The sequence below is a fragment of the Podarcis muralis genome, chromosome 6 (assembly GCF_964188315.1).
Source record: "Podarcis muralis chromosome 6, rPodMur119.hap1.1, whole genome shotgun sequence".
Classification (NCBI taxonomy): domain Eukaryota; kingdom Metazoa; phylum Chordata; class Lepidosauria; order Squamata; family Lacertidae; genus Podarcis; species Podarcis muralis.
This window is the reverse complement of record NC_135660.1, coordinates 6,378,651-6,401,343: the sequence shown is the minus strand read 5'-3', so window position 1 is coordinate 6,401,343 and position 22,693 is coordinate 6,378,651. Positions and strand designations below refer to the sequence as shown.

At 43.5% G+C, this 22,693-nt stretch overlaps 1 protein-coding gene across 1 annotated transcript; it reads right to left on the bottom strand.

Moving 5' to 3' along the window:
• Positions 1-103: 103 nt before the first annotated feature.
• On the bottom strand, positions 104-21,492 carry LOC114598081 (cytochrome P450 2J5-like). The gene is made up of 9 exons (XM_077929664.1): positions 20,898-21,492; positions 16,087-16,249; positions 15,504-15,653; positions 15,002-15,162; positions 12,928-13,101; positions 5,062-5,203; positions 2,513-2,700; positions 1,791-1,932; positions 104-815 (listed from the first exon to the last, which is right to left on the bottom strand). The coding sequence occupies exons 1-9, from the start codon at positions 21,066-21,068 to the stop codon at positions 610-612; spliced, it is 1,497 nt and encodes a 498-aa protein (XP_077785790.1). The 5' UTR covers positions 21,069-21,492; the 3' UTR covers positions 104-609.
• Positions 21,493-22,693: the final 1,201 nt, after the last annotated feature.

The following is a 22,693-nucleotide window of genomic DNA, read 5'->3' as shown; positions in this document are numbered from 1 at the left end:
AGTGCTGTGGTGCTGTGTGTGGCAGTCAGCTCAGCAGAATCCCATCCTCATCGCCAGTGAAATATACTCGGAGTGTGAATTTCAAACTCTTTATTCAGCTCATAGTAGCAATGAATGAAACTTTTCCCAAAATGTCTAGCTATATATACACAAAACGTCTAGCTATATATACACAATTAGCATGATTGGCTAATTCCAGGCTGCTCCTGCAGGCCAATCAGGTCACTGATTCACTTCCACCTGAAGCTGGATTGGGTGGCTCCTGCGGACCAATCAGACTGCTGCATTCTGGATCCTATTGTTCTAGGATTCATCTCAGTACATAACAGTGGAGAACATACAATGTACTTCATAAGCTGAGAAAATAAATACTACCATAGAGCAGATTCAACAAATAGGCTCCCTTTTCATCTTTGAATGGCACAGAGTAAAAAATATGTAAGATCAGAGAGAGAATTCAGTCCTGAGTATGTATGCAGAAACTGCAAATGAAGGAGACTTTTGTTGATCCAGTGATAGTAGAACTGAGAGATCCAAGGGCAGAATATCAGTAAAAGGGGAAAAGAATGATGGATGAATTTATTGCAATAAATAAACAAACCATGGTAATTATTTTGATAGGCTTCCTGATGCACTGCAGCGAGGAATAGCACAGAGTTTGTGAGGGTGGGGATGCAATGTCAGCCCCATAACAGGCTTGTTATTGAGTCCATTCACTTCTTCTGGCAGCTGGAAGTGGAATGCCCTTAACAGGGTGGTTAGGAAGATGAATATCTCCATCTTGGCCATCTGCTCTCCCACACAGGCTCGAGCCCCTGCAGAAGAAAGAAGGGGAAGCAGCAAATGAGTCATAACCAACTCCATCTATTCTCCACTTCATCTGATTTGCTCAGCTAGTAGTTTTAGCCAGAAAAACAACAAAAAGCTGGAAAACAGCTGCTCCCAAAGTATCTCCCTTTAATCCTCTGTGTTGACATCCTGAGGGTCCTGGCTTTGCTCCAGGAAATACTGGAAGCTGACCTTGAGTGGCTGCAGTTCCCAAAGGAAGACTATGCTTGAAAGCAGCGTGAGCATTTGGATATGGAGCGTACAGGTCATGCTGTTTCCTTCTGAACCCTTGTGCTGTATCACTATATGTAGTACTTTGGGGGAGCAGGTCTAACTACTGCCAGAAGGGCATAAGAGAAGTAATAATCAAAGTGCATTCCATCACACATTGCCTGTGTGTGAATCTCAGAGCAGACACCTGGTGGCTACCAACAGTGATGGAGATAACAGAAGCTACAACGAAAAGAAAAAATGGAGAGAGAGATGAAAAGAGAGAGGGAAGAAGCTGAAGCAACTGTTTGTTCTAGGATCACCTCCTGCAGTAGCCATACAGACAAAAATATTATGGATGCAATTTGCAGCAGAGTTAACGGTTGTATGCCCAACAACATCTGGCGGGAGAATTCAGATTGGAAGAATGGCGTGGAAGAAGAGTGCTAAATCCATTGCTCTCTCAGCACTATGACCCCCACTGGAGCTAACTCCAGGAGGCAAGGGATGCTTCAGCACTCACAATAATGTATTTGTGGGGCTGGAGCCCCACAAAGTCAATGGGCAAAGTTGAAGCTCTTCTTTGCAGGCACCTACTATCTTCAGTGTGAGAAGGCACCTATGATGACCCCAACCTGATTTTTTACACCACAGGGGATCCATTCATGTCCCTCACTCTGTTTAATCAACATTGACCATCAGTTTGTTGAAACAAGCTGCTAAACATGACCATAAATTATTTCTACGTTTACCTGCTCCAAATGGCAAAAATTCTTCTCTAGACCTAAAATTTCCATCCTTGTCCAAAAAGTGGCATGGGTTGAACTCTTCAGGTTTTTCCCATCGCGTGGGATCGACAAGAACAGAGTTCAGATCTGGAACAACAAATGCCCCCTGAAAAGAAGAAACAGCTGTCTCAGAATGCATCCGGAACAGCAGAAAACAGTTTTGCCATTCACTGCCCCAAATCTTAACACATTTCTCACATACAGTGGTACCTTGGGTTACAGATGCTTCAGGTTATGTGTTTTCGGGTTGCGCACCGCGCCGAACCCGGAAATACTGGAACAGGTTACTTCTGGGTTTCGGTGCTCACGCATGCGCAGAAATGCTAAATCGTGCTTTGTGCATGCGCAGAAGTGCCAAATTGCGACCCGCGCAGGCGCAGCGCTGCACGGCTTGCGAATGTGCCTCCCGCACGGATCACGTTAGCAACCCAAGATTCCACTGTATAGAGATACAGTCAATAAGCACAATATTTGATTCAAATCCTGATTTGGTGCATCAGAAGATAGCATGTATTTCTCATAATAGAATTTATTAACTTTCAGGTTATTAATCTTCAGATTTCTTTTCGGGAGAGGGGAGATCCTTCTCCCTCAGATTTTGTGCTGCATATGTGCATTTAAAGTGCCACTCTCAAGTGCTCTTTGCTCTCAAAATATACAACTGCTGCCTTATCTATATCCTGTACCTTTGGAACATGAAAACCATGCATTTCCAAATCCTTTGCATTTAGTCTGGGAATCCCAACTAATAAGGGATATTTTGCACGCAAAATTTCATGCACCACCGCGTTGGTGTAAGGCAGTTTCTTTCGATCTTCATAGCAAATGGGAAGGGAGGAATCTAAAACATCTTCCATCTCCTTGTAGATTTTATCTGCAGTAAAAAGTGGGAAATGAAGCTTTATTTTAAAATACCCTGGTTTAAATCTGAGAAACTTCTGACAATCAAGCTGTATAGGGTGGGGTGAAAAGACCCTGGTATATTAAGTGAGGCTCATTGGTATATGCTGGCAGCACCCTGAAAATAAGAAGTTAACAATTAAATACTGTGAATGCAGCTGCATGTGGAAAAGGTCTATTGCTCTGTGGTAGAACATCTGCTTTGCATGCAGAAGGTCCGTGATTCAATTCCCAGAATCTCCAGGTAGGGCTGGGAATGTTCCTTCCCTGAAATCCCATTAGAGCTGATGGCAGCCAGTGTAGGCAATACTGAGCTGGATGGACCCTGGCCCTGACTCAGCAGCAGCCAGTTTCTCATGTTTTCACAAATTCAGAGGGGAGTTCCTTACTCTCTGGAAAGACTATTTCACCAGGAGCCAGATCAAATGTTTCTTTCACCCACTCAGTTCTGCCCTTACTGAAACTCAGTGCCTGGTTTCTCTCCCACACAGAACAGGATTGCAGCCAGTGCATGGAGGCTAGTTAGCACAATTCTATGGCTGCCCATTTCCCCCTGTCTTCCTCCTGGCAAAGTGGTTGCTTGGCCACAGTGGCGACCCACACTGTGCCCTGCTCAGCCATACCCCAAGGCAAACACCTCTGTGGTGAAATCTGCAAAGCAGGCACAAGCATGTTGCAGAGGAGGAGAGCTGGCGATGACACTCCTGAGTCGGACTGAGGGCCAACCAACCCTCCTGCTGCTGCCATCTTTGGATGCAATGTAAAAAACGCCAAGGAGGTGGCAGGAGTAGCAGGGATTAAGCAGCTTGCCACAGCAGCAAAATGGCATTTGGCCACAACTAGAGCCCACAGATACTAAAGGAGGAGTGAAGGTGCCCCACAGAGTCCTCTGGGGCCTCTCCTCACTTTTTTTTACCTCAGGAATGTAACCAGCAGCAGCCTGGTCACTCTGGCCTGCCTTTTCCTCTCAGTGCCTCAGAGAGACAGTGCAGGAAAGGGGAGAATGATGGCTAACAGCCTAACAGCAGGACTGAGTGAAAATTAGTAGCACTCTTGGTTAACTGGGGGTTCATATTGGGGGGGGGGGGCGTTGCTTCCCAGTGGATGGAGTGTGAGGGGGGAAACAAGCATCTCCTTGAGGTGGTACTTAAAATGGTTGTTAGGAATTAAGTATAATGAGGGGATTCTGGAGAGCTCTGGCTCCCTATTCTCCTGAGAGAACAGCTTCCTCTTCCCTTCCCTCCTGAGGAGAAGAGTTAGTGGCTGACAAAAGACCAAGCACTGAGGCGACCACAGAAGGGAAAGGAAGGGCAGCTCTGTGCTCCTCCTATCCTTAGCAGCTATCTCTTGAGGCAAGGACAAAATGGGGGGCTTCCCCTCTTGGCAAAGCTGCCTATCCTCCCATTTCTGAGAGCGAAGCAGATGCTGCCCAGGAGCTGAAGCATATCTAGGAAGCAGACCAACCCTGAAATGAATTCAAGTCATTGACATCCCCTCCCCAAGTTTCTGAAGGGGTTCTTTTTATAGGGGTTTTGTGTATCACCAGCCTGTCAGCAAGACTGGGCAGAATTCCCTTTCCCTGAAGACAGGCCTCTCTTCTGGAGTATAGAGGGGATATAGATATAGAGGGGCCTAGAGGTTAAATGCCAAACAAAAGCCCAAAATAAAAGCATTTTTATGCATTTTTTTCCACATAGAACTAGGAAATGGCACACTCTATACTTCTCTGTGAGGAAATCCTAGTGTTACTAGAAAATCTGGAATCAAACAACGTTCCCAGTTTTCTGGGAATGATCTCTTAATTACTGTGGAAATAGTCACTGTTTGTTCTAAGGACTGGAGAGCAAATGTTAGTCAAAACTAGATGAAACAAGTCAGCAGATCTTGGTGACTGAGCAGAAGTAAACAACACCTAAGTTTGCATTATTATGCCTAGCAGCATTTTACCTTTATAAGAAACAGTAAAACTTTTTGTTTGGAATCAGAAGTCCAGCAATCTTAAAACAAAACAATGCAGTCACAACAAAGACAGGAAAAAACATTCACAACAGAGAAACTGGTTTTGGGTGAGTTGCCTATTTCCATCATACTAACTACTAACTACTTTTATTAAAAAGATTCAGAAAAAGGCAACACACAATGATTATGGGGCTGGAGTAACACCCCATGAGGAAAGGTTGTACCATTTGGGTGCAACTGTGAACAAATATCTGTCACCCACCCAGTATGAAACCTTGGAAAAATTACAATCAGCTACTAAAAAGCAAATAAATCTAAGCTCTTCTCTACAGGGATCCAGGGAGGTGCTTGCTTCCATTGCAAAGTTCTCCCTCACCTTGAACATCTGGATAAGACACCATGAGGAGCAGTGCCCATTGCAGAGTAGCAGCAGTCGTCTCTGTCCCTGCGATAAAGAGGTCAAGAACACACTCTGCCAGGTTGCTTTCATCAAAGGTAGAGTTGGGGTCATCCTTGCTCTGTTGATGATAATGGAAAAGGTGAAATGTTGGAATTAATTGCAGGCCACACAAAATCTGTCTGACTTAGGGGGGGGGCTTCCTAGCGCAACACCTAATACTTTGTTTTACAGGTAACTTGGTAGGAAGATACTTTCACACAGTCATGGACTGGAGTAGTCATCTAAAATGCCTGTTGCTCGCCACCCCAGTCTCCAAGTAGTTCAAGATTCCAAGAGTTCCAGGCACTTACCCAGGGTTCGTGTTTCCTTTGGAATGAGGCACAACAGAGACTGTGGTGTTTTTATGATACATGTTTTACTTACACATATATACAGCCTGAGCCTACAGTGGAGGAATTCACAGCACCAGCACCCCAATATGGCCTTGTTTCCCCCATAGCCACAGCCTTGGATTCAAATCAAACATTGTTGTTTCTCTCGCTTTCCAGCTTGCTGCTTCTAGCATTCAAGCTCATCACTTCACTTTCCACTCTCAATCCTGCCTTTGCCTTTCTAACAACCTGTGAGTTGGAGGAGGGCTCCCCACCCATTTCCCATCTTGCACAGACCCACTTCCTATGTTTCCTTAACCACCCATTTTCTCACCAGGAAGCTAGTCTGACTATTCCAAGAATTAGAAGCAGGGCCGAGGCATTAGAAGGGTATCGGCATTCAGTCTACTCCCCCTCAAACCCGTAACATGGAATTGTAAAGGGTATACTCATTGGATCACCACCTTTTCGTGGTCAGTGGCCTTCCACAGCCCTATGACCCTTGTGAGTGAAGCCGCCGGGAGTCTCGTGCTCCCAGCAAGGTCACCCAAGGCGGTAACTTCAAAGGGGAGGAGCTAGACAAAAAATGATCCAAGAAGTCCTCAATGGCAGAACAGGCGGATGATAACAAGCAGTATGTCACAATGACTGTGAAGGCGGATGAAGGCTGCAGCAGATAAGAATCTACCTCTAGTCGTGACTACTCATGCCATCAGAACAGAGCCTTACTGCAAAGACTGTGCGTTGGTCAGCATGCACAGATCTACACCCATAAAACAAATTCACGCACAGGCATCTTCCCCAAAACCCATCCCAAACCCAAACCCAAAAAAGTCCCACAGCCAGCAAATGGTAACCGTGGCAGGAAGCCCCTAATCATGAACATGGGCACTGGATACAGATTCCTTTGTTCTGACACAAGAAATGATACAGTTGCTGAGCAGCTCAGCAACTGTATCCATGACTAAGCAGCCCTACTTAGGATCCACTCTGTTCACCCTGAAAAGGGGGAGGGGCTAGAAAGAGTGCCCTAAACATAGTCTGCCTCCCTTTTCCCATGACTGGGTTACCATGCCCAGTGGGGTCACCACCCAGCGGTCGTAAAAGACAATTGAACTTTGGAACATGGAATATACAGACTTTGTTGGATAGTACGGATAAGGAGCGTCCCAAACGCAGAAGTGCCATCATTGCAAGAGAGATGTGACGTTTTAACATCGATATTGCAGCGCTTCAAGAAACTCAAAGAGCAGGTGAGGGACAACTGAAGGAAGAAAAAGGAGGCTACACATTCTTTTGGAAACGTCTACCTGAACAAGAACGTTGAATACATGGAGTAGGCTTTGCTATCAAGAAGGATTTTGTGAAGCTCTTATCTTAATACCTACTGGTATTAATGAGTGACTTTCAACCCTTCGAATAAAACTTGCCCAAAACCAACAGGCTACTATTCTAAGTGCTTATGCACCAACACTGGATGCCGATGAAGACATTATCAGAGATGCCTAAGGAGGGTGATTTTAATGCTAGAGTTGGGCAAGATTTTGATCTGTGGCCTGGGACTAATGGGAAAGAAGGAATTGGTAACAGCAACCAGAATGGAATCTTACTTTTAATGATATGTGCAGTACACAACCTTGTTATTACCAACACACCCTTTCGACAGAAAAATAACTTTAAAACTTCATGGAGGCATCCTCGGTCAAACCACTGGCACCTCTTAGACTATGTAATTCTCCGAGCTGAAGATCACCATAATGTGCTCCTTACCAGAGGTATGACAAGTGCCGACAACTGCTGGACAGAGCACTGATTAATACTTTCCATGATGGCTATCAAGCTCATACCTCAATGCAGGCTTCAAGGAAGGAAATGAAGGCACAAAATGAACACTCAAGCCCTTCAAGAGCCTATCAGGTGGGACTGCTTCCAAACGATTCTTAAGGACCATCTGCTTTTGGAATTCCCTGATAACATTGAGGAACACTGGACCAAGCTATAAGCATCCATTATTGCAGCCTGTAAACAAACTATTAGATACCAAACAAAAAAGCACCAGGACTGGTTTGATGAAAATGACAGTGAAATTGAATGCATTATTAACAAACAAACAAAAAAAAGGAAGGCCTTTCAGATATGGCAAAGAGATAAAGACTGTGTTACTAAGAAAAAAAACCAATGTCAACACTAAGGCTGAGGTTCAAAGAAGAACCAGAGAACTAAAAAACACCTGGTGGATTAAAAAAAGCTCAAGAGATCCAGCACTTAGCTGACACTCGTGATGCACAGTGTTTCTTTAAAGCCACGAAGACCATCTATGGGCCAATAAATCATGGCATATGCCCCCTAGACTCAGCAGACGGTACCACACTTCTAAAAGATAAAGAAGCTATTGCACTGCGCTGGAAAGAATATGACCAACTTCTCCTTAACCGCAACTCCCCTGTAGCTGCTGGGATCCTCCCACAATTTCCGCAAAAACAAGTTAGAGATCAGCTTGCAGTATCTCCAAATCTGGGAGAGTTGTGTACAGCTATTAACCACATGAAAAATAACAAAGCCAGCAGACCTGATGGGATACCTGCCAAAGTCTTCAAAGTGGGTGAGATGGAACTTGTACAACAACTTCACAAGCTCATTGAAAAAATCTGGGAGAGAGAGGAGATCCCTACAGATTTTAGGGCTGCCAAAATTATCAATCTCAAGGCTTTTCTTTATTAGCTGAAGCCGGCAAAATTATTGCAAGGATCTTAACAAACTGTCTCTTAACAATATCCCAGGCAACTCTTCCTGAATCCCAAATTTTATTTACAACCTAACATAACCCCCCCACACACACAGACACAGAAACCCACCCTCAATAAACATGAACATAACATACAATGAGCATAACATACAACAATACAAACAACCAAATAAAAGACTTCCTTTATCCTGTATCTTGCCTCCTTATTTACTTCTTATAAACTGTTTCCTTTATGAATAATTATTAAGATTTTTCTGATTATAACGTAAAAATCCACAAAGTCTCCTGCAGACATTAATCGAAACAAGTCCAGGTATGTATTTTAGGGCACTGTTTTGTGAAGTATTCTCTGCATTTCCCCCATGCTTTTTGAAACTCTTGTCTAGTGTGATCTCTAATTGCTCTGTCAATCTAGCCAGTTCAATATACTCTAACAGTTTCTCTTGCCATTTCTTTTTTGTTAGCACAGTTTCTTTTTTCCAGTTTTTAGCAATTAGGATCCTTGCTGCTCCTGTGGCATAGAGAAATATTTTCTGATCTTCTCTTGCTATACCTGTGTCCGTTATCCCTAGTAGAAAAGCTTCTGTATTTTTCATAAAGTTATACTTAAACATTTTTTTAAGCTCGTCATATACTATGTTCCAGAAGCTTTTGATTTTTTACAGGTCCACCAAACATGTATAAGTGTCGCCTCTGTTTTACCACACCTCCAGCACAGATTTGTTTTTGTCTTATACATTTTAGCTATTTTGGTAGGTGTTAAGTACCATCTATAAAACATCTCGATTAGATTTTCCCTCAGTACTTCACAGGCTGTAAATTTCCAGTTCTTTCTCCATAGTTCTTCCCAGGCTGTTAAGTTAATGGTTTTCCCAATATCTAAAGCCCACTTGATCATTACCTCCTTGACCTGTTCGTCTTTGACCTCCCACTCATATCATACATTTTTGATATTACCTAGGTTTGGTTTTGTAATAACACTTTTTCAAATAATGAAGGTTCATTTGAGAAACCTTTTTTCTTATCTGTCCTGAACACTTCATGCAATTGATGGTATTGGATCCAACCCGTAAGGTGTTGTTTAATTTCCTCATAATCTTTAATTACCAATTTATTATCTTTTTCCTTAATCAGATCTTTATATGTGGCCCATTCTAATTCCATATTTTTCTTTTTTATTGTGATTGCTTCTAGAGGTGATGCCCACCATGGCATTTTCGGTTCTAGGAGATCCTTATATTTTGCCCATGTTTTATATAATGATTTCCTTATGACATGGTTCATAAATCCCCTGTGTACTTTCCCTTTTTCATAAGCTAAATACACATGCCAACCATAACGATTGTTAAATCCTTCTAGATCTAACAAATCACCATCTTTTAATACAATCCACTCTTTTAGCCAATTTAAACAGACTGCACCGTGATATAAATTTAGGTCAGGTAGTGCCAGTCCACCTCTATGTTTTTTATCTATTAGAAGTTTGTATTTAATTATGGGTTAATTATACTGCCATATGAATCTGGATACAGTGGTGCCCCGCAAGACGAATGCCTCGCAAGACGGAAAACCCGCTAGACGAAAGGGTTTTCCGTTTTTGAGTTGCTTCGCAAGACGATTTTCCCTATGGGCTTGCTTCGCAAGACGAAACGTCTTGCTAGTCTTGCGATTTTTTTTCGCTCCCCCCCTTTTTTCTAAGCCGCTAAGCTGCTAATAGCCTTTTAGCAGCTAAGCTGCTAAGCCTTTAATAGCCGCTAAGCCGCTAAGCCGCTAATAGCGCTAATCCGCTAATAGGGTTGCTTCGCTAGACGAAAAAACCGCTAGACGAAGAGAATCGCGGAACGGATTCTTTTCGTCTTGCGAGGCACCACTGTATCTCTTTTTGCCATAATCTAAGACTTCCCATTCCTCCAATTATCGATATCATTTGGAATAGATACATCATTTCCGGCAATACGTTCATTTCAACCACCGATATTCTGCCAACAAGTGATCACCAAAGAAGTGATCTGCTATGAGTGATCACCAAAGAAGAAGAAAGGATCTCTCCAATGCCCTTCAAAAGCTGTGTACAATGAAATGTAATAAAAGGAAACCACACCCCTTTCCAAGTCAGCTTCTTCCCATGTAATTTTGGAATGATGGTGCAAAGATAGTGGCTTCATCTGCACAAATCCAGTGCGGGTTGATGAGCATCCAAGTGCATTAATAGTGGTTTGCATTGCCAGTTTGTGTACCCCAAATTACAATTTGAACTGGGTGATCCCGGAAACATTAACATCTGTCCTTTTTTCTAGAAAAAGAGGTGCTGGTACTCACCGTGAAGTTGTTACAGTAAGTGCCACACTTTTTAACAACAAAAAAGAGGTGCCAGTACTGCGGACCCTTGAGTACCCCTTTTTTAAAAAGCACTGGTTATCATGCTTCTGAATCAGATCACGCCATAAACAAGGCATCTCAAAGTAGATCACAGACTTCCTACGCTTCTGAATGGCTCTGTAGCTTGGTTATCCAAAAACGCACATCTGTCTGGCCCCCACTCCCCGCCACCCAAATCAAATCAAGCTGACTGGGAATGAACCCACGCCTTGAGACTTTCCTGAAAAATCTGTTACATAGCTGTCAACTTACAGATTTGAAAATAAGGGACCAGCAGCCTCGAAAATAAGGAATCAGCAGCCAAAATAAGGGATTTTCCGGGCACAGGTATGTTCAACTTCTGAGCCCCTCCAAGCCAAAAGCAGAAAGCCCAGCCAGCAGCCAAACGAAGCCTCAAGCGGTGGTTCTCACAGCGCAGCCACCCGGCAAAGGGGATGCAGCAAGGAAAACCAGTGTCGCCCTCTCCGCTGGGAAGCGCTGAGCAAAGGTGAGTCCCCAGGCAACGCGGCCGATTTGATCAGCACAAGGCATGCAAGCTCCACCACCCCCAGTCGTTCTTAGACTCCTTATTGGGTGAGCAACATAGCCAAGCAACCCAGTTGGAGCCTCCCTCCTCCCTGGCCGGCAAGGAGGGAGGGAGAGGAGCTGCTTCCTTTGAAACCCGGGAAATTTAAGGGACATCATGAATAAGGGACAGCAGCGGGACACGGCACTGGGATAAGGGAGTTTCCCGCCAAATAAGTGACGGTTGACAGCTATGATCTGTTATGCAAGCTGAGAATTGTAGCTCTTTGGGGGTTAACTACAAGTCTCAGGATTCTTTAAATGTGTGGTGTGTATGCAACCACAATTATGTTAGTAGCTGACTTTAATATCAGAGGTCCAGAAATTTCTCTTAGTAACCCTGCAGATATCATTGCTCAATGCTAGCAGTGAATTCAGTGATTCCTTGGGTGAGCAATATTAGCAAACAAGGTAGATACTTAAACTACCAGCTGTGCCTGCTTTATGTTGCACCATAAAAAGGACATGGATGAGGCCAAGAATGTGTCTGAATGGTGCAGCAAGACTGTTTATATTGTTGGACCTAGCAGGGGTGGCTTCTCTTTTAGGCAAGAAAGGACTTGCCATATTTGAGCATTATTTAGCTATTAATCCATTCATCCCCCACATCCATATAAGACCAGAGCAGTTCACACCTGCACATATTTGGATATATATAGGAACAATATGGCTTTTTCATTCATCTCAGTGAGGGTATGTTTCCAGATAGCTACATGCACACCCTTTTAAAAAAGCCCACACAAGATGTGTGCAAAAGCACAGTCAGGAAATTGCAAATTTGCTCATTTTTCTGTCTTTGGGCAAATCTGAGGAATCAAAAGAGACATACATTCCTCTGTTCAGAAGTCCATTGGAAATATTTATGATCACAGCCAGAAAAGAAGTTACAGTAAAGCATTCAGGAAGTAGTGGGCATGGATATGGGTATGGGAGTAGTAAAAAGTGATTATTGATCCACTCAGCCAAAACAACCAAAATAAATAATCTGTAACCCCAGATGTTTGGAGCCCAATTTTCCCCAATTTATAATAGAATCTACTGTTGTAGAGCAGTCTATTCCTTCCTTTAATCTGGACACTATACTTCTGTTGTTGCAGCCTAGAATAACATTAGGTTTTTTTGCTGCTATATCACACTATTGACTCATGTTAAGTTTGTGGTTTACTAAAAACCCCAGATCCTTTTCACATGTGTCTCCCATCTTATATTTGCTCATCTGGTTAGTCCTGCCTAGGTGCAGAACCTTACATTTGTCCCTATTGACAAATTGTGGGATCCCAGAGTGGGTAATCTTCATAAAAAGGGGAGAGGAGGAAGGGGAATAAAAGATCAGGCTAAGTTCAAATTGAAAGCCAGGCAGAATAGCTCTGTCTTACAGGCCCTGCGGAAGGAAGTTAAATCCTGCAGGGCCCTGGTCTCATGGGACAAAGCATTCCACCAGGTCGGAGCCATTACTGAGAAGGCCCTGGCCCTGGTGGAGGATAATCTGACTTCCTTAGGGCCTGACTATGATTATTAATGGACCTTAAGGTCCTCTGCGGGGCATACCAGAAGAGGCGCTCCCGTAAATACAAAGGCCCTAAGCCATTTAGCTAAATTAGCTAAATCATCAAATTATCCCTGTATCAGGTACACCCAAATTTACAGAGGGAAAGAATCAAAACAGGTACTGTTTGAGGGTAACTTCATCTGGAGTACACAAAGTAAGTGGGAATTCAGACACAAACACACATTGTAGTGTGGACAGGCCCCAAGTGCCTGGAGTTGACAGTGGATGCTTACTTTCTCCATCTGAAGTAGATAGAAATCAATGAAATCCTGCGGCTCATCCTTTCGTTGCTCTTTGTGCCTTTCTAACTCCTCCTTTGCAAATGAAAGTACCAAGTCTGCGGAGGCAAATAACTTCCTATGAGGCCCTGGGAAATGTTTCATGAGCCATGGGAAGACTTCATACAGCTGCAGAGGAGGAGAAAGCAAAAACCACAAGTCACTACCACAAAATGGTTTGGTAACAAGGTCTATCAACACACTCATTTGGACTGGCACTTCAGCATCATGGCCTGGATTATTATTGAGGCTGTGGCTAAATGTCTGTGGGCGCTCTTTGACCCAGAGTTACTCCCGGGTGGCAGGTGGCAGAGTGCTTTTACATCACTTCAGCTGGCAGTGAATTGGGCATACTAAATAGGACCGCATTAGAAGACAGGTTGGGATGTTTAACCAGTACAAAACTGCAGCTGCAGCAGTCAGTTCATATAACATTCATTTTACACCATTCTTACTGTTACGTATTTTTAAGCCCTTCATGACCTAGTACCAGGGTACCTAAAGCTGTATTCTCCTTTCAGAACCACAACTTCCATCTCTGAGCCCTGCTCTGGGTCCCATCACCATTAGAAATAGAGCAGCTGGCAGAATTCTTGGAGAATTTCCCATAGTGGCAGCAAAAACATGAAATACCCTTTCTAGATAGTTCCTCCAAACTTTTCTGTTTAAGTGAATAAACATGGGTCTGAAGATGATCTGTTGATGGATAGATGCTGCTGTGTTCTGAGCTTAACTAACCTGTCTCTTCTGATTCTGCTACATATTATTTTAATAAGTTTTTAATAGGTGTTGCAGTTATGATTATATTGCTTCTGAAGCTTTGTGGGGTTTTTTTGTTCATTCCTGGTTTCTCTTTAGCCTCTTTGAATACTTCAGAGAAAAGTGAGGTAGATATGTATTAAATTTATGTGAACTGTCAAAGCTTAAGGACACAGTGCTAAGGTGAATTATTCTCACATTTTGGCTCATTTTTGTTGCAAAGAGTTCAGTGCAGCATTCATTCATTCAGCAGTCGGTCTGTGAGCACTTAGTAAAGGATGCTGTGATTACTAAGACCCAGCATGGGTTTCTCAAAAGTAAGCCATGCCAAATGAATCTCATTTCTCTTTTTGATGGAATTACAAGCTTGGTGAATCAGGGGAATGCTGTGGTTATAGTGTATCTTGATTTCAGTAAGGCTTTTGACAAAGTCACCCATGATATTCTTGCGACAAAACTCATAAAATATGAGTTGAATGAGGTAACAGGTGGATTTGTGGCTGTCAAATAGAAAATGGAGCTAGCTTGTTTTCTCCAATAATAATCGTCATCAACGTCACCAGGGCTTCTTTTTCAGCTGAAACTCACCGGAACTCAGCACCTCTCAGCTTGGCACCATTGCCATTGTAAGAGAACAAGGAAGGCTTTAATGGTGAGTTGTGGCACCTTTTTTCTAGAAAAATTGTGCTAATTATTATCATTAGCAATCATTATTATTGTACCCTGCTGGGTATAATAATAGGGTAGGACTTGAATCAATGGCTTCAATTTTCAAGAAAGGAGATTCTGACTGAACATCAGGAAGAACTTTCTGACAGTAAGAGCTGTTTGACAGTGGAATGGACGCCCTCAGGAGGTTGTGGACTTTCCTTCCTTGGTATCAGCTTGGCTGCAGAAGTTGCTGGAAGGAGGCATACAAATCCAACACGGATTTAAATTCACATCTCCCTCCAATGAATCGAGTACTCTGAGGGCTCATGCACACTTCTGCTTTGTGTCCTGCTTTCTAGACACAGATCCAAACGGTTTTTTCATTTTCCTGCCACTTTCCCCAGGAAAACCCACTGTTTATCACTGAATTGGAACATCAACTCACAGAAAAAGCAACTGACATTTGTTCCAATTCAGTGGTGAACAGCAGGTTTTCCAGGGGGACAAACCTGCAGGACAAATGGAAGTGTAGATGAGCCCTAAGATTTAGGAGTACTACCATAATGTTCTGTGAATGCCTATTTGAGTTAGGGCCTCTGGGAATCAAAAGTCTACTCACCATGTGAAGTAAGCTATTTGAATCTTTCAAGAGGCAATCAATGGCATCAATCAATTTTTGGAATTTTTCATCTTCAAAAGAAAATCGGTATCCAAAAGCCAAAACACATATCAAGCTGGACACTGCATTAGTGATTGGGAGGGAAAAATCATGTGGCTGCCCTGCAAATGAAATCATTTACATTTATATCTCGGAAAGCTGCTAGGATCAATTGCTATTTTAAAAATATTTGAATAAAAGTGAAAATATATGAAATTCCATTCCAAAATGTGCAGAGATTGTGCATAAAGATCGCTGCAAACTGGGATAGGTATCAGCATCATTACTTACCATATTTACCCGAATGTAATGTGCACCTTTTTTGGCCAAATTACATTGTGAAAATTAGGGTGCACGTTAGATTTGCCAGCAAATACTTTGTTGGTTTCAAGGTTTTGAAAACTGAGGTGTTCATTAGATTGGAGGGTGATTTGATTCATGTAAATACGGTAATATCACATACCTTTTGCATGTGCAAAGACCTCCACAAGACGGTGGGCTTCCTCTTGTATTTGGAACTCCATGCCTGTCTTCCCCAGACCCAGCTTCCGCATAGTAATGACACTGAACCGTCTCTGCTGCTTCCAGGTGTGACCATTTGAAAAGACCAAACCTAAAACAGGAAGGAATCAATGAGAAAACATTACTCACAAAAATGCCATATTTTTAAAATTGTCAGTCAACCAAGATGAGACCAAATTTAGTGCAGATAATAGCTGTGCGTTTCAGAGATGCCATTCTTTCACAGCCTAAGAACTGCAAGACTGGAACAGAATCTGTGTAGTAAAGTGATATTCACCAGCACTGTACTCTTCAGAAAATGCCTAAGAGGCCATCACTCAATCTTGTCTTCAAGCACTGGAACTTATTTCAATATAGCACACAGCATCCTTCCAGATATCCTTTTAATGTGCATTCATGATTATTTGTGTTCATAATGTTATTGAAGTGGTCACATGGATATGATGGGCATATTCAGATTTCGACTTTATACTCTTCTCTGGAGATAGGGCCAGCAAAGCCCATCAGCCTTCTCAACAACTTACCCTTTTTTTTTAGTGCAGCTTCCAGGAAAGGGGTCACTGGTCGTTTAGACAAGACTTCTGGTGGGTTTGTAAGGCCTTCTTTCACCATTTGGAATCCAGACAGTACTACCATAGGTCGATGTCCGATCCATACAGTGTAAATGTTTCCATATTGCTTAGCCAGCTGCCATTAGCATCAAAGTAGAAAAGAGAACTGTCAGGTTAAAACACAGCAGATTATTACAAGCTTTTGTGACTACAGCCCATTGCCACCGTGACAGGCATTCTGGGAGCTAGTTAGTGGCAAAGCCTTCTTCCTCACTACCAGAGAATATAATTCTTATTCTTTTAAAAAATGTTTTTATTAACAATTTCAACATAACAAATTATCAAAACATATCTTATTATTTTCCCCCTTTTCCCCCACCCCCTTCAAACCCCCTCTCCCCCCTCCCAGCAACTTCCCTCAGCTCCTCTCTCTGATTTCTCACCACATATTATTCTCTGCATGTTATAAAATTATATATATCCTTACATTATCTATCTACCATGTTATCAACTAATAAATTTGTGTATGTTTATTCAAAAGCTGCCAAGGAGTCTGATTCATTTTGTTATCTTTTTAGGTAAATTGTAAAAAGCTCCCATTCTTCCTTAAAGTCACAGTTGTCCTTGTCCCGCACTTTGTGTGTCAATTTAGCCAAAAATTGATGCATAGCTCATCAATTTTTCTTGCCACTGTTCTTTCATTGGGATTTCCTCACTCTTCCACCAGAGAGTATATTTCAAGGCAGCCCAATTGTTGCAAGAAGTGGTTGTGGGAATCTTTAAACCCCTGAAATTTCCCTGCCTTTATCTTTTCTTGTTGCATAGTTCTTCTGTCTTTTTGGAGACATGCATTTAAGTGGGCTCAGACAAGGAGCAATTAGAAGCAGGGCATGTGGCAACTGAGAACACCCACTGATAACATCACCAAACATGCCCTTCTTGCGGGCACTCCCATCTCTTGCGGGGGCGCAATTAGTGCCAGCACCGTCCGTTAAGAGTTTGGGTGTAATCTTCGACACCTCCCTTTCCATGGAGGCGCAGATTGCAGCTATAACAAAGGCGGCATTTTCCCATCTCCGCCAAGCTAAGCAGTTGGCTCCTTACCTCTCTCGCCCTGACCTAGCCACTGTGATCCACGCGACGGTCACCTCCAGACTGGATTATTGTAACTCGCTCTACGTGGGGCTGCCCTTGAGACTGACCCAGAAACTCCAGCGGGTGCAGAATGCCGCGGCGAGACTCCTTACGAGGTCTTCGCTGCGAGATCACATTCACCCGGTGCTGTAACAGCTGCACTGGCTCCCGGTGGAGTTCAGGATCAGGTTTAAGGTGCTGGTTTTAACCTTTAAAGCCCTATACGGCCTAGGACCCTCATACCTACGGGACCGCCTCTCCTGGTATGCCCCACAGAGAAACTTACAGTCTTCAAATAAAAACATCTTGAAGGTCCCAGGCCACAGAGAAGTTAGGCTGGCCTCAACTAGAGCCAGGGCTTTTTCGGCTGCGGCTCCAACCTGGTGGAACGCTCTGTCACAAGAGACCAGGGCCGTGCGGGACTTGACATCTTTCCTCAGGACCTGCAAGACAGAGCTGTTCCACCAGGCCTTTGGCCAGGGCACAGCCTGACTCCCTCCCTCGGCAATCTTCGCGGAGCTCTGGCCCAATGGTTGCCAGTGGCTTGAATTAATTAATTTTATAATGAATGATTTTAGAATGTTGTTTATGCTGTACTTTTGTACTGTTTTATTGTTGTTAGCCACCCTGAGCCCGGCTTCGGCTGGGGAGGGCGGGATATAAATAAATTTTATTATTATTATTATTATTACTATTATTATTATTATTATTATTATTATTATTATTACCTCTCAGCTCATGTGTAAGTTCCTTATGCAGCCACATTTTCGCCTGGCACTTAAGTACCTCGGGTTACATACGCTTCAGGTTACAGACTCCGCTAACCCAGAAATATTACCTCGGGTTAAGAACTTTGCTTCAGGATGAGAACAGAATGTTAGAGGGGGTTTTTTTCCTCTGGCGGCAGATGACAGAGACTATGACACCATGAGACCGGTGTAAAACCAAATCAAATAAAGGTTTTATTACAAAACAACAAACAGCGAAGCTTGTGGGTGTTTTCCCTGCAGGCAGAATTCAAACTGCAGCTTTTCTCCTTTTGTAGTCATGGCCAGCTGTACCCAATCAGCCCAGAGCTCACAGAAACTGTTCTTAAAGGTACAAACATCCTTACTGTTTCTTTGCAGAATGATTCCCAACACAGAAACCGTTCAGCGGCGGCGCAGTGGCAGCAGGAGGCCCCATTAGCTAAAGTGGTGCTTCAGGTTAAGAACAGTTTCAGGTTAAGAACAGACCTCCAGAATGAATTAAGTACTTAACCAGAAGTACCACTGTATGTGTAATGAAGGGATCAAGAGAGCACCCCTGGGGATTACATTCCACAAACAGGGGGGGGTGCCTTCTGGACCTCTCATGGAGGGAGCACATGAAGAATGGCTTCAGGGATTCAAGTTGGTTCATATGGGAGAGGCGGTCCTTGAGGTATTGTGGTCCTGAGCTGTTTAACGCTTTATAGGTCACAATCAGCACTTTGAATTGGGCCCATAAATTAATTGGCAGCCCGTGCAATCGGGCCAGGATTGGTGTTATCTGCTCAAACTGCCTTACACCAGTGAGCAACCTGGCCAGCTGAAGTTTCCAAACCATCTTCAGAGGCAGCCCAACATTAATGCATTGCAGTAATCTAACCTAGAGGTTACCAGACCTGAAAGGAGTACAGCTGAGCCACCAGCCAAAGCTGACGAAAGACACTCCGTGCCATCAAGGCCACCCGAGCCTCACAGGACAGCAATGGACCCAGAAGTACCTGCAAACTGGGCACCACAGTACAAGAAGGACACTGACAAACTGGAACGTGTCCAGAGGAGGGCAACCAAAATGGTCAAAGGCCTGGAAACGATGCCTTATGAGGAACGGCTAAGGGAGCTGGGCATGTTTAGCCTGGAGAAGAGGAGGTTAAGGGGTGATATGATAGCCATGTTCAAATATATAAAAGGATGTCATATAGAGGAGGGAGAAAGGTTGTTTTCTGCTGCTCCAGAGAAGCGGACACGGAGCAATGGATCCAAACTACAAGAAAGAAGATTCCACCTAAACATTAGGAAGAACTTAGTAAGAGCTGTTCGACAGTGGAATTTGCTGCCAAGGAGTGTGGTGGAGTCTCCTTCTTTGGAGGTCTTTAAGCAGAGGCTTGACAACCATATGTCAGGAGTGCTCTGATGGTGTTTCCTGCTTGGCAGGGGGTTGGACTCGATGGCCCTTGTGGTCTCTTCCAACTCTATGATTCTATGATTCAAACTGCATCTCCACTCCTTCAGAGGGAATGTAATTCTATCAAGAGCAGGCAACCTCCCATCCATCTGATCTAGGGAACCACCCACTTACAGAGCCTCAGTCTCATCTGGATTGAGCTCTCATCCATTACCAAGGCGAGACACCAGTCCAGCACATCCACTGCCACAGCTTCAGATGTAAAGGAGCTGTGCATCATCAGCATATTGTTGACAATGTATTCCAAAACTCCAGATGAACCCACTCAGTGGTGTCATGTAGATATTTAATAAAGCAGGGGATAAAAAAAACCCCCTAAGGAACCCCCACATTAAAGTCTCCATGGGCTCATACAGCACTCTCCAAGCATAACCCTCTGGAAGTGACCATTGAAGTAGGACTGGGACTATCATAAATCAGTGCAACCCATCCCTAATTCGGACAGCCGCTCCCAAAGGATACCATGCTCAATGGTATTAATAGCTGCTGAGAGGTTAAGCAGAATTAATATGGACACATTACCCCTGTCTCTCTCCTGACAAAGGTTATCATACTGGATAACTAAAGCTGTTTCTGTGCCAAAACTGGATCTGAAACAACACTGATTGAAATGATCTAGAAAATTTGTGTGTTTTTTCAGGAGAGCCTGGATCTGATCCACAACCATCTGCTCAAGAATCTTGCCCAATTATTTAAAAAGAAGAAGAACCTTGCCCAAGAAAGGGAGATTAGCAGCTGTCTGGTAATTAGATTTTCTGAATCCAGGGAGGGTTTGTTATAGCCAGTGGCAGAGCTTTGTGCTCCGGCACCGGGGAGTGGAGAGCAGGCGGGGGTGGGGTGGTGCGCGTCCTGGGGGCATGGTGCCCAGTGCAGGCGGGGGGGGGGGGCAGCCAGGATGGCACCCCACTGGGATCGCGCTGCCGGGGGCAGTGCGCTCCCCCCGCACTCCACTTCCTCCGCCAGTGCTTATAGCCCTTATAATTCTTTATATATTACTTAACATGGATCATTTTGTTTTATGGGAGACATTTTGCCCCAAATACATATATAGAATATCACATTGTATAGACAAATATAAAGGCATCCCATATGTAAAAAAAGAACAAAACTCATTCAAAATATATATAGTGCCACACCCCATAGTTGAGTGCCACACCCCATAGTTGAATTCAACTGGACTTAACTGTCCAGGGGTCCTTTACCTTTTCCCTTTACCTTTAGTATGCAGAATATCTGTAGAACAAACTGCAGTTTTGATGAACAGAGGAACAAATATTTAACTAACAATTTCCATTAAGCCAATTGTCAAATTCCACTGAATGTCACCCTTCCATTTTCCAGGAGGTTTTACCACACAACACTTTACTCCTCAATCACTCTAAAAATAAAATAATCTGCACTTCTATTAAACCAGCTTCTTACTCAACTAGTGGGCGTACCTTCAGGAAAACGTCTTGTGAAAGTATTCTCCCAATCTGCCACAGGCCTCCAATGACAGGAAGTGGGAAAGGTCCAGGAGGGTAGTGTCTGTGTGACCAAAGCTGTCTCAGGAAGTGCAGAACCAGAAAAGATACCAGCACAAAAACCAAAATTTCCAAGATCCCAGCCATTCTCCTGTTATTATCTTTCCTCTGTGGATTTCTTTTGCTAGTACAGCAGCATGCACTGGAACGTAGTTTTCCCAATAGAATGTTGCTTCCCTTCTCTGTTCATTCACCAACAGCCTTTTATATAGTCTACACTGAAGATGGGTGTGGCAAGATTTATTGCACGAGACAGAATTTAATTAGTTCTCAGGAATTATTTCACTTTGTACGGGTTGCAATAATACTTGCGTTCCTTAAGAATGTTAAATAAACTGTTTCAATCCAGCAGCTGAAAGAACTAGATTTGTCCCCACCTCGTCCCCAAGGGAATAAGCAATCTACTCTCAAGTTACTTGAGGGTTGAGGTGAACTTGCCCAGCCCTGGACAAGATGGGGGAAAGCATGCTAGAGAGCAAAAACCCCAGCATCCATGGAAACACAAGCAGTGTCTGCCTTTTACAGGTTGTTACAGGGATAGTGACATCCCTTATCGCAAGTCGGGCAGGGGGGGGGGGGACAATGCAGTGATGTTGAGGGAGACACCCCCAGTAACACTTTGCCCCTCCCTGCACACAAACAACAATGCTATAGCACCTTCCACTCAGCAAGTTCCCCAGCCACTGTTACAAAACCTGCTTGCGCATTTCACATACCTATCATGTATTTATCACAGAAAAGTTAATTTGGCAGATTGCCCCAGGGATTTTTGCTGGGGAAAAACTGCATGCTACATATAGGATTGGATGCCTGTCCCAACCTCATTACTGAGGCCGCTTGTCTCTTCTGTTCTGCAGCTTTGTTTTGCACCCCAGTTTTCACCTTCATGTCTCCTGCCCATGCCTTGACCTTTTGTGCACCACCCTCCCTGAACACAAACCACTCCCACAGTGGAGCTGCTCCACTGGAATGGATAGCCCTGCAGACTGTCTCACCAGCATATTCTGTGAACCACCCTGAGATCTTATGGTGAAGGGCGGTATATAAATCTAATTAATAATAAGAATTAGAATAATATTGAAGCAGCACCTGTGTTTCATGGCAATGGCTTTCAACCAACACGTCATCTTTTATAGCCCTTTAGCCAGTGTATCTTGTGGATATACAGTGGTACCTTGGTTCTCAAACGCCTTGGCACTCAGATAACTTGGAAGCCAAACACTGCAAACCCGGAAGTGTTCTGGTTTGCGAACTTTCTTCAGAAGCCGAACGTGCTCCGTTTTGAGTGCCACACTTCCGTTTTGAGTGTTCTGCTGAGTTCTGTCTGTTTTTGCTATTTATTTTGTGTTTTTGTTTTTGCATCTCTTTTTGTTTTGTTTTTGTGACTGTGTGGAACCCAGTTCAGCGATTGATTGATTGATTGATTGATTGTGTGACTGCAGTACATTGTTTATTGCTTTCATTTTATGGATCAATGGTCTCGTTTGATAGTAAAATTCATGTTAAATTGCTGTTTTAGGGGTTGTTTTTAAAAGTCTGAAATGGATTAATCCATTTTGCATTACTTTCTATGGGAAAGCGTGCCTTGGTTTTGGAACACTTTGGTTTTGGAACAGACTTCCGGAACGGATTAAGTTCAAGAACCAAGATACCACTGTACCATGTGGATGAATCCTCAGCCATGAAAGCTCACTAGGTAGCTTTAGGCCAGT

Excerpts from the sequence above, each read along its gene's own strand:
- LOC114598081 (XM_077929664.1), bottom strand. The coding sequence starts at position 21,068 with ATGGCTGGGATCTTGGAAATTTTGGTTTTTGTGCTGGTATCTTTTCTG. Across the intron at positions 2,701-5,061 it reads GTCTTATCCAGATGTTCAAG|ATAAAATCTACAAGGAGATG; the intron begins GTGAGGGAGAAC and ends TTTTTACTGCAG. Across the intron at positions 816-1,790 it reads ATTTTTGCCATTTGGAGCAG|GGGCTCGAGCCTGTGTGGGA; the intron begins GTAAACGTAGAA and ends TTTCTTCTGCAG.